The sequence below is a fragment of the Carcharodon carcharias genome, chromosome 2 (assembly GCF_017639515.1).
Source record: "Carcharodon carcharias isolate sCarCar2 chromosome 2, sCarCar2.pri, whole genome shotgun sequence".
NCBI classification, from domain to species: Eukaryota; Metazoa; Chordata; class Chondrichthyes; order Lamniformes; family Lamnidae; genus Carcharodon; species Carcharodon carcharias.
In genome coordinates, this window is record NC_054468.1 from 213,216,881 (window position 1) to 213,229,601 (window position 12,721).

At 41.2% G+C, this 12,721-nt stretch overlaps 1 protein-coding gene across 1 annotated transcript in view; it reads right to left on the bottom strand.

The window, feature by feature from the left end:
- ryr2a (ryanodine receptor 2a (cardiac)) overlaps positions 1-12,721 on the bottom strand; it is an 806,696-nt gene that overhangs the window by 184,508 nt on the left and 609,467 nt on the right. The window contains exons 52-55 of the mRNA XM_041213076.1: positions 11,496-11,659; positions 8,384-8,462; positions 7,447-7,536; positions 660-797 (exon numbers count right to left, since the gene is read on the bottom strand). Of these exons, the coding sequence (XP_041069010.1) occupies positions 660-797; positions 7,447-7,536; positions 8,384-8,462; positions 11,496-11,659 (471 nt within the window). The remainder of the gene's footprint in view (positions 1-659; positions 798-7,446; positions 7,537-8,383; positions 8,463-11,495; positions 11,660-12,721) is intronic.

Genomic DNA, 12,721 nt, shown 5'->3' on the forward strand with positions numbered 1-12,721 from the left:
CAAATACGGTATTCCAGAGTTCGATTTTTGTTTCAATTATATATTATTTTTGTTATATTATTTTGCCTGCTTCATCCCTTAGTTGTATGTTGCATCTATGCCTTTCTATACTTAGTAGAATCAATGAGGCCAATGCTACATGCAGAAAGGGGTGCAGAACACAATGTGTTAAAGGTAATACTTAGTACATACACTGCATTAGTAAGTGGAGAAGCAACCATTTCCGTATGCACAGCAGTTGTCTGCTGAAAGTCTCTGTAAAATGTATGTTCATCATAGTAGAGCTGCTATTCAAGAACTGATTGACAACAGAAGGGTTCCTGACTGGGAACAGATCCAACTTTGTGTTGATGGTTAATCTAGTGCTTGATAACAGATGATGACTAGAATAATGATTGGAGAAGGACAGGCTGTCCTGGTGATGTACAGGATGAAAAAGAAGGGCTATTTATTTTGTTTTTATTTGTATTTCTTCTTAAGCATAGCAAAAAATTGGGAGCTGCAAACAACATCCTTTTCCCATTGTAAATACACTCAGTGAGGGTGTCAAGTGCCAAATGGTTTTAGTTGGTAAAGACAGCTAAAACATTCCAAAACACAACTATTGAATTACTAGTCAATGGAAAATTCAAGCTTTAATTTTTTTATGTTGGTCTTACCTGACTTGACTGAGAGATTCTACGTGTTCTGTTATACAGGACCATGGACTCGCCTTCTCGTGTTCTCGCAATTGTCCAACTCCAGGCAACCATTGTTTTTAGAGACTCCTTTATTGGCCAACGATACACTTCCTTGTCCTGCAATTTTATTAGAATATGTTATGCTTTTCTCATTTATAGTTACAATCAAAAAATTAAAATGGAGGGTCTTTAAGGAAATCAAAAAACATTAGTTTGGTTTTCCTCAGGTTGTAAAAAGTGAGTTAGGGTATGTGTGTAATGTTGTGATATGATCTGCATATACCTTTAAGGAGTATATCTTAAACTACTGTCAATCATTACACAGCTCAGCAGAATGTGATGTATAAGTCCCATGACATACTCAGTCTGCAAGCGGCAGGATAGAGATCAGATGTACTATATTTAACCTCCTAGTGAATACTATCTGTATAAAGTCTTATCTTCAAATAAAGAACCGACATGAATGTTTACCAATCTTTTTGTATTATTGGTACAATTACATTGAAAAGAAGCAGAACGTGACAGGGTGGCAGGGTGAAGGCACTGTTTTTGAAGATTTGGCTGAGCAGAATACAAGCATCAACTTTTTTTTTATTCAGTCATGGGATGTGGGCACCATTGGCTAGGCCAGCATTTATTGTCCATCCCAATTGCCCATGAGAAGGTAGTGGTGAGCTGCCTTCTTGAATCCTGCAGTCCATGTGGTGTAGATACACCACAGTGCTGTTAGTGAGGGGGTTCCAGGATTTTGACCCAGCGACAGTGAAGGAAGGGTGATACATTTCCAAGTCAGGACGATGTGTGGCTTGGAGGGGAGCTTCCAGGTGGTGGTGTTCCCATGTGTCTACTGGTACATCTTGCAGATGGTACACAATGCTGCCACTGTGCTTTGTAATGTAGGGAGTGAATGTTTGTGGATGGAGTGCCAATCAAGTGGGCTGTTTTGCCTGGATGCTGACAAGCTTCTTGAGTGTTGTTGGCGCTGCACTCATCCAGGCAAGTAGTGAGTATTCCATCACACTCCTGACTTGTACCTGTAGATGGTGGGCAGGCTTTTGGGAGTCTGGAGGTGAGTTACTCTCTGCACTATTCCTAGCCTCTGATCTGGTCTTGTAGCCACAGCAGTTATATGGCTAGTCCAGTTCAGTTTTTGGTCAATGGTGACTGCCAGGTTGTTGACAGTGGGGGATTCAGTGATGGTAATGCCATTGAATGTCAAGTGGTGATGATTAGATTCTTTCTTGTTGGGGATGGTCATTGCTTGGCACTTGTGTGGTGCACATGTTGCTTGCCACTTGTCAGCCCAAGCCTGGATATTGTCCAGGTCTTGCTGCATTTGGACATGGACTGCTTCAGTATCTGAAGAATCGCGAATGGTGCTGAACATTGTGCAATTATCAGCGAACATCCCCACTTCTGGCCTTGGGATGGAAGGAAGGGCATTGACGAAGCAGCTGAAGATGGTTGGGCCGAGGACACTACCCTGAGGAACTCCTGCAGTTATGCCCTGGAACTGAGATGATTGACCTCCAACAACCACAGCCATCTTCCTTTGTGCTAGGTATGACTCCAACCAGGGGAGAGTTTTGCCCCTGATTCCCATTGACCGACTCCAGTTTTGAAGAAATCAACTGGCGTGAAAGTGAAACAACCATTAAGCCTCACCATGTGTAAGTGATTCTGCAGCTCTGTAGGAATTCAGGTGGTGTCACTTTAAGTAGAACTCCACAGACAGAAGAATTCATTACTGCTGAAACTAAATACTGCAGACTAGGCTGGAAAGAAGCTTCAATTCAGGAACAGCTCCTAGCAGCTAGAACAAGCCTGTATTTTTTTTTTCCCCACAATATGTCTACGATTTGGAAGTCCTGCAGCCATTGTCCTGCCTAAAATCACTTTTGTGGGTGGAGCTTAGAGTTAAACTGGGAAAAAGTCATAAAGTGCTCAACATCATCGCCATTGCAGTCAGGCAGTAACCTGTGCCAGCTATGGCAGTGGCTACTGCAACTCAGAGCTAAATCAACTCTCAAGGCACACTGCAGAAATCCTAAATAGCTGTCAATAGCTCGATAGTATTAAAAATCCTGCAAAAAGCTACAAGATGATCATAAAATTTCCAACACTCAGTTGGAAAGCAATGGATCTGCTATCTGCATTTACATTGCTCCAACATGTCAAGTTACGTTTTCAGCACTTCAATATTTCCAAACCAGATAAACAAGCCATTAAAATTGAACACATCAGGTCTGTCCGATAATCATCTGAAAAATCCAGATATAATATGGTCAACACTTGAAGATCTATTAAATGTGAAGCTCAACTTCAGAATACACCCTCTGGAATTCATGTCTTTTAGACAACAACCGATAGAGACCATTGACCAGTTCATAAGTAGATGCAGAGACAAGAGGCATGATTGCAACTTCACAGCAGCCGAGCTAACCGACAAAGTAATCGAGCTCATGATAGCATCTACCCCAACAGAAGCATTCCAAAAATATCTCTTGGATCAACCTAAAGGTTACACTGAGGGAGCATTTCTGCACAGCAGACACAAGTATGAAGCCATTCTACTGGTTTAGACAGAGTCTACAGGCTATGTGTAATTCATCCACCATTGGCACCATAGCCAAAGCAGGTAAGCTTAGTAAGCAATGAGGGCGATGTGACCTCATGTATGCATCCAGAAAATTTCCAGCTTTTAATGCTGTATGCAACGCAAGTGGCACCAGAGGACAGTGAAAGCACCAATACAGAAAACAAAGGCCAGAACAAGTGCTTTGATAGCAAGAGAAGCCACAACCAGAGTCCAGACAGGTATAGCATTCTAACCAGCCAAGAGTGTGTACCAAATAGCGCCAAGACAAGATCCATGAAATGTCTAGCCAAGCTGCATGGTCTGATATAAAAACAGAAAATGTTGGAATAACTCAGCAGGTCTGGCAGCATCTGTGCAGAGAGAAACGGAGTTAGTATTTCAAGTCCATATGACTTCTTCATAGCTAAAGGGAGGTAGAAATGTGATGGATTTTATCCTGCTTAACAGGTGGTGGAGCAGGTGGAGCAAAATAGAAGGTCAGGGATAGGTGGGAGCTCAGGAGAGATTGACAAATTTGTCATGGACACAGGATAAAGGGATTGTTAATGGTAGTGGTAAAGACTAAAGAAGGTGCTGATAGTGGCATGAAGGTAAGTTAGCAGAATGTGTTAATAGCAAAACAAAGGTCAGCGCTCTGTGAAAGCAAAACATAGAAACAAGTGACAGATGGCCCTGAGGAAAGGATGGGCAAGTTGGGGGTAAAAAAAATTGGATTTAAAAAAGAGATCAAGATGGAGGAGAGATTCATGGTCTGAAGTTGTTGAACTCAATGTTATGCCCAGAAAGTTGTAAAGTGCCTAATCAGAAGATGAGGTGCTGTTCCTCCAGTTTGTGTTGCACTTCACTGGAACATTGCAGCATGCCGATGACGGACATGTGGGCACGAGAGCAGGGTGGTGTGTTGAAATAGCAAGTGACAGGAAGGTCTGGATCATGCTTGCGCACTGAGCGAAGGTGTTCTGTAAAGTGGTCACCCAGTCTGCAATCAGTCTCCCCAATGATGCGTTTCGGTCTGATGACGAAGATGACCAGCACATACATAAACAAAATGAGCTGACGTTCAATATGTTGAACATCAGAGAAAGTACTGGCACAGTGGTACCATTGGAAGCCTTTGCCACTATCCAGGTTATATGCCCACAGATGCAGGGCCAGCATAACCTACATGCAAAACTGGATACCAGTGCAGGTGCAAATATCCTTCCACTTCGCATACTGAAATGTATGTACCCACAGAAGTGGCAAGTGATGGTTCAACCAACCAATGCCAAACTCACCACGTACACTGGCTTGGAGATTCCATCCCTAGGATCCATTACACTCAAGTGTCACTATAACTTACCTGGTCATCCCAGATATTTTATATTGTGGACATCACGGGACCAGGAATCGCAGGTCTATCGGCATGCAGAGACCTGTCCTTAATCATCATTCATGGAATCATCAAGACATTGGTGATGACCACACACCACAAGGAGCACCATTGGAAACCCCATGCTTGCACTGGGAAAAGATCACCTAACTCTGCAATGCCACAATTTGAACCGAATATGCATACCCATTCCGAATATGCACAATTCATTGTACTGCGAAACCAATGTGGAATTACTATTCAGCAGACAAGTGCAGACAAATCCCCCCCCCAGTCATCACATGTCAATACTTCCAGGAGTGCAAGATATATTGCTCGACAAGGGAAGATGAAAGTCGCCCATAACTGGCATGAGGATAACGAATTACCCAAATTAAACATCGGACAAAAAGTTCAAGTACAAAACCCAATTGATGGCACATGGAATCCAGCAGAAATCATCAGCTAATGCCCAGAACCAAGACTGTATCAAGTACGAACACCAAATGGCATGACAGTGGGATGAAACAGGTGCCAAATCAGAACAATACCGCAACCAGAAACACCAAGCAGTCCTATTCTGACAAGAACATGTTCTAAGACGCAACACAAAAAAAATACCCCTAGTCAGTATTCTGGAAATGTACAGCAGCCTCCAACAAAAATCACCATAACTAAGTCTGTGCAGTTAAGAAAATTGTCAACACATTTCAGAGACTTGTAAATTTATTGCTCTATGATAAAGTATATTCAGACACAATATTATTTTCTTCTCCTTTCATGTAAATAGTTTGATTAGTTAGTTCGAAAACCTTTAGTTAGAAAAAAGATATTGTAATATAATGTGCATGTACCTTTAAGAGTATACGCCCATCATATCACAACATCTTAAACTACTGCCAATCATTACACACCTCGACATGATCTGATGTATTAGTCCCATGATTTGCAGTCAGTCTGCAAAGAGCAGGCTTGAGATCAGATGTACTATATTTAGCCTCCCAATGAATATCATCTGTATAAAGTCAAATAAAGAACCCACATTCATGTTTTACCAATCCTTATTGGCATGTTTATGTTGAAAAGGAGCAGAATATAACATGTAAATACTAACAGACAATAGCAAGTAGGAGTCAAAATTATAAATCATAATACAAAGAGATTTTCATTTCACTGATTTCATGAAGCAAAAAATGTCCATAACAAAGTTAAATTAATTTTAGCTGATGATAGACTGTTTACCAGTAATGCATATTTAAATCTGATGTCTATGCCAGAAATTAAGGCTGTAGCATTCAAATTTGAGGTGTTGTACAATATTTAAAGCTTGTCACATCTACTACAATATTCTCATGTCCAATGGATTTGTTTAAGACATTCATTACAAATGAAAAAAAAACATTTCAATGCAACATCCAGCTGGACAATTCAACATTTTATGGTCCTTCTCTGATAAGGGGGAATAAGCTAGAATAAGATATGAATTCCAGCACAACAAAATGCAGTTGCAGGTCCAAAGAAATTCTCAAAGTTGTTCTTACAGATTTTTCATGCCTCAAACTATCATAAAATATGATAAACTTTAGCACTTAACAAGGTGAAAGATGTTTATGCTAAGATTACAAAATTTTCATGTCTCACAAGTTACATCATAAAGTATGATGAACTTTAACTCTTGAAACAGATTACATCAAGGAGTAGCTTGGTTGTGTTATATTTATGAATAAAAATAAAATTGGGTCTCACTTATTAGGTAAACACTTGGCGGACCTTTTTTAATATATTTATGAGAGATGAAGGGAATTTAACTCTCCTTATATAAAAGGAATCGGATATATACTCAAAAAGGAGGAATTTGCAGGGCTATGGGGAAAGAACAGGGGAGTGGAACTGATTGGATAGCTCTTTCATAGACCCAGCAGATGCATGATGGGCTGAATGGCATCGTCTAGTACTCTATGATTATATAGTAAAACGTTTTATTTATATCAATAGAAATAAAATTTGCTCAGGCCAAATATAGCTGTTTATATTACAAACTATCCAGGAGGATCCCAGTTCATAATATAGGCCAGCTTCCAACTCTTCAAGCTGGAGGGCAGCCTCTTGACTTGCCTTTTCTCTTCGGTCAGCACAGTCAAGAGATTTTTCTGAAACACTGCCAATCAACAGTTTTTATAATTGGCACACGTGACCTGGGATTTCCTTTTACATGTAAAGTATTGGATACAACCGTGAGAATGATTTGAGTGTGTCTTTAACATCCACATCCTCGATCTTTGACAAATTTAGATTGTAGCAATCTTTGGAATCCAAATCTGTCTGATTTGGAAAGGCTAGGGGAAAAAGCAAATCAATGGCAAATATTCTAGTAAATGCTGGTGTTTTGAAATAATTACTATTTTCTGGTAGTCCATTATATCCTAGCATAAACATCCTTCACCTTGATAAGCGCTAAGGTTCATCATACCAACCATTCAATGTGCATATTCTCACATATCTTCACAGTGCACATTTGCTATCATTATCAAGTCCTTGTATCAAAAATTCAAACAAAATAGAATTTTACAAATCCTGACAAATTTCGCGGTTTATATCTGAAAACAAAATTCAATGCTGGGAATAAATTTAGAGCTGTAACTTCATTTTAAGGATAAAACAATAAAATAAAAATAATTATAAACCATTCAGGCTTCAGTCTGCAAGTTTGCAGCATTATCCTTTTGACATTGTTACCTTTCAATTATTCCTAAGTATCTATTATTCTCTACACAATAACAATCAGTGCATGAGGTAAGTACTTCCTTCCAACCCACCTTTTCTGACAGAAGTTTGAACGGTTTTAATAAAGGATGAATCTTGGCAGCCTCGTTACATGTTTCACCATACACCCATCCATTTGCAAACTGGAAAAAGAACACCATGTTATTTTGATCTTGCAGCAGTTCTAGGTATCATCCAATATGTCCTTTACACTTTTTAATCATTGTAGTAAACTCTACTGAGCCAGCGGTCATTGGCACAGTGTACACTCAAATGTGATGTTCTCAAATCTCTCATGAAGCAGTAAAGTGCAGTTTCAATGGGCACAGGTCAAGGGAGAGGTGATACATATAGAGCAGGAGGTTTACCACAAACAGCACAGTACAACACAGGGCCAATCACATCTACAGCACTTGCACACTTCCTTGCAACTGCCTCAACATTGGCAACAGCTTAGGTGTGAACTGTATGATCACCCTCTCATCAGGAAATAGGTTGTAATCTGGGGGAGATCAAAGCAGATGTGAATGGGAACAAACTTAACCAAAATCTGTGTGGGAGATGAAAAGTAAGAGCATCCTATTTTCCCCAGGTAAAATACTCTACATGGATGGAATGCTCCTGTTATCTGACTAGCATGCCGCTTAATGGGAACAAAACAAAATCGAATGTCGCTGCAAAAAGTAGGTAGCAAATGCGCTTAAAGGTGGGTTACACTGTTTATACAGTATAGTGGTGCAGTCTGTTGATGAATAACCATGGTGGTTTTTAGATTCAGTCCCATAACCACTGACTTCCTGACCTTGGTCGTGCTGTTATAGGGAGATGATGAGCAATGACACTATGAGATAGGCCACTTTTGTCTGTTGCTCAATGATCAATCCACAGCAGCATCAGTGAAAGTTCAGGAACACGGTGCTCGCTCAGTTGCCTGTGCTCTGTATCATATGGAAACCCACAGAGGAATAAAAGTAAAATAAGAAGGCTTACCTTGTCCATTGCCCACTTGTCATGACTGTGTTCTGCATATTTGTTGACAAAGTAATCCAACTTTTCTGGGAGAGTTGTACTGACAATGGAAGTGAACAAAGAAGTGAAGTTATCTCCTGAACTACATTTTTATATTAATATAACTTGTAAATCATTTGTGATAATATTAGTCAGACAGTGCTGAAGGGAATTTTAGTTTTCTCCCCGGCCCTCCTTCCTTACCCATTGACTGAATGACGAATTTTACACCTGTTGCCTATTTCTTGGCAGAATAGTGTTACTAAATACTAATCACCGGTTCAACTATTAAGTGCTTTCAAATGTGATTTATTCTACTACTAATTCTAATTTGGAAGACAGAAACAAGAGAAGTTTAAAAGAGTATGGCGAAGGGACAGGGTAATGGAACTAAACTTGTAGCTCAAGAGAGTTGCTATATGCTGTAAAATTCTGTGATTCCATTAGGAGAGGTCCTTCCTTTCTGATTAATGAAGAATACATCTGCTCCACAAGACATCACTTTACTTTAATGAGGCAACAATGCTGAGTCCAAACTAATCTGATATACTTCACATTTATTCATTTACGGGGTGTGGGCTTCGTTGGCTGGGCAATCGTTTAATGCCCATCCCTAATTGCTCTTGTGGTGAGCTGCCTTCTTGAACCCCTGCAGTCCATACTGTGTAGGTACACGCACCGTGCTGCTAGGAAGGGAGTTCTGGGATTTTGACCCAGCGACAGTGAAGGAATGGCAATATATTTCCAAGTCGGGATGGTGAGTGACTTGGAGGGGAACTTCCAGGTGGTGGTGTTCCCATTTATCTGCTGCCCATGTCCTTCTAGATGGTAGTGGTTGTGGGTTTGGCAGATGCTATCGAAGGAGCCTCAATGAATTTGTGCAGTGCATCTTGTAGATGGTACACGCTGCTGCTACTGTGTGTTGGTGGTGGAGGGCATGAATGTTTGTGGATCTGGTGCCAAGACGGTATAGTAGAGCATTGCCAAACAAATGCACTGACTTGGCGAAGCCGGTGAAACCTGCTCCACCAATGTCAATATTAGGAGTATAATGCATCCTTAGTCTTTTGCAATGATTTCTCTAAGGCTTTGACTGTGCCTTGTTGAATCAGTTAACTCAGTGCACTGGCATTTTGGGATTTCACCTAATTGGTATGGCCTGAAAAGGATTTTGTTCAATATGTTTTAAAAGGCTTATGTGCATAAAGGGGTTAACTCCCATTTAGAATGCTGATTAGGATGATTCCCAAGATGGGATACAGATGACCGGCCAGCCATCACAGACATCCGGCTGTTTACTTTTGCATGTTATTTTAAGCTTTGAGACAATTAAAGTCATTATGAGATAGGCTCAGGTATTTTACATTATAATAGAATTTTATCCATTGTGGTTGACAGTGGGGCTTAGCTTTAAAGACATACCAATACCACAAGCTTGCATATAATGAATGAGCTTGCACTGCTCATATAAGGCAGTGACTTTAGTTTGAAACTCAGTGGGTCAAACCTCAACTCAGTTGAGAGATGGATCAGAGGATAGTCTTTGCTTTTCCTTTTTTCTCTCTCTCTGGAGAGAAAAGTCCAACATAGGCACCTCTCAGAGACACACAAAGGTACACTGAACCCATCTTGTTTGTACCATAAAGACAATATAGGCTTAGTGCAGGGACAGCTATAGTTGCGTTGTTAATATTTTTCATGATTTAAAATTGATATACCTTACTAGACAGTATCCTCTTCAGCCATGTATTTCATGTAGACTAAACCAGTTAGTTGCACTACTATTGGTCCCAAGTCACTAGAGGTACCTTCAGTGCGCCTTTTAAAAAGGCAGCATAAGAAAGAACATAGTATTCAACACTAGCAATAAGAGGGTCTGTGTTACGGGTCCCAAGATACACTATAGTTTAACTCGATATCGAACTGTAAGAGCGCACTCCAGGGGCAGAATATTTCCCTTGGCGGGCAGGCTCGGTGGGAATGGTCGGAAAGCCGGCCACTGCCCGCGATCAGGGCCACACCGTGATTTCATACTGGTGGGCCAATCAAGGCCCGCCCAGTGTGGAAGGCGAGCGGCAGCACTCAGCGCTGCATGTGCAGGGGAGAGGGGGAGGAGGGCGAGTGGGCCGAGTGCAAGCTTTACGCATGCACGCGAGTGTGCGCTTGAAAATCTCCCTGAAGCACAGAGCTGCCTCAGGGAGTTTAAGCGGTTTTAAAAAAGAAAATAGAAATGTAATAAAACATGTCCTCTCATGTCACTCTGCCACATGTGCAGGGACATGTCATCAATTAAATTTTAAAACGTTCATTTTATTTTTATTTGCTTTTGGAAACCTCATCCCGTCCATGGATGAGGTTTCCAAAAAAGTGCAAAGGCCACTTGGCCTTTTCGCCTGCCCGTCAACCATAAGTTTCTCTATCATTGCCACATAGTTGGATTCCATGGCCTTAACAGGCCTTTTAATTGTTGGTGGGCACACTGCCGGCTCCAGCATGCACCCGCCGACCAAACTATCGCGCGACTGCGCGTTGACGTCTGCACGCTCGGCCGACATCAACCCACATCATTTCACACTCGAGCAGGTCGAGCGCGCACCCACCCGCCAAGCAAAAAACTCTGCCCCTGATCTTAGAGGATGTAAAGTCCATTTTAGAGAGTAACAGGTAATTCTGAACCCAAGAAAATATTTAGTACAAACCCGTAAGACTTGTAACATGGAGCCTGAATATTCAGAATCTTACTTATCAGAGATCAAGTGTGCGAATCACACTTTACATTCATATTTCTGAAGGGAAATATGGAAATATGAAGGAAAAGCTTGTGATTTATGCAACAAGTGCCTATTTATACCTTACTGTCAGAATGCTGTGAGGAGAAAGGGGAGAAAAATGAATTTAAAATACAAGAGAGCTTTTGAAGTGTCCCTTTCCTCACCAACCACCACCTCCTCCCTTTCCCTGAAAGTTGAAGTTGTTTAGCTGTCATCAAGAATTTAATGGCATCCTTTTGCACAAGTAAAGATTGCGCCTTATCAGGACGTAATGAATTAGTAGCTCCAGAAAACAGAAGTGTTCAAAAGCAGCCCAATCAAACCTTAAGGTATCCACGGGTTGCGGGTTGAAGTTTCCTTCGGTATCCACTGAAGACTGTTTCTCCATCATTGCCACATAGTTGGATTCCATGTAGTCTGGGGGCAGGGCCCCCGCAACAGCACTCAAACAGGGCAAAGCCAACTTAAATAACTCTGGTTCATATTTCTGCAGAGAAACAGAAGGAAGCACAAAGCATCCATTTGATCACTTCATAGTCCAACACATCCATCTGTCGCTCCCTCCACCATTTTCATTTTGCTCAGTCCAGATTCCAGTTCTAACAAAGCTCAAAAATGTGAATCTCTGAATGCACAAGGACTTGCAATTTTATTGTAAACTATAAGAGCGCAAGAAATAGGGGCAGGACTAGACCATTCGGACCCTCTATCCTGCCCCGTGATTCAGTACGATCATGGCTGATCATCAACCTCAACTCCACTTTCCTGCCCACTCCCCATATCCCTTGATTTCCTGAGAGACCACCATTTGCAAACTTTTCTTTAGTGAAACTCAAGGATTTTTAAAAGCTGCATTATTTGTATTTTAGCCTGCATTAGTATAAGCGCAAGGGGGCAGCGATTGGTCTGCATTTTTAATGTTTCTTGCATGCAAAATGGGAACACTTCCTGGGTGCTAGATCCTGTGACCAATCCGTGCCAACAGCATGGCCATATTGGTCCTCGTTTTTAGGTGTTGCAGGAAGCCGTCCAAAAGCAGTATTTGCTTAGCGTAGACACGGAAAACAGGGTCCTCTGCCTTTCTAAGGATCCTTCAGCAATTGTCATCAAAGACAAAAGCTTAGGTTCGGCTGGATAATTTAGAAAGATCCTGGGATGTTGCGTGCATTTATTTTATCCTCCTCCAGACGCTGCCCTCCTGTTCATCTTTCCCTCAACCTGCCCATCTAAGAAATAGTGGATGGCCCTCGCCAGTGAGGGAGGCAGCCATAGTTGGCTCAATTATTAGTTCTGGGCAATCCTCAGGCCAACGTGGGTGAGTACACGTTGCAGTTGCACTGCCTGTTCCGTGACTAGAATCTGGTGCTAGCCAATTTCTACCCTAAACTACTTTAATACAACCCACCTTCTTATGTGAACTTTCATTTTGTATGTCATTTTGGAAATCTTGTTAGTGGAGGTTAAAGATACAAATTATTGGCAGGAATTCCCATAACTATACGTATTTTAATAAAAAATGCTATCGCCTTTACTTTTTGTCATTTTCGTT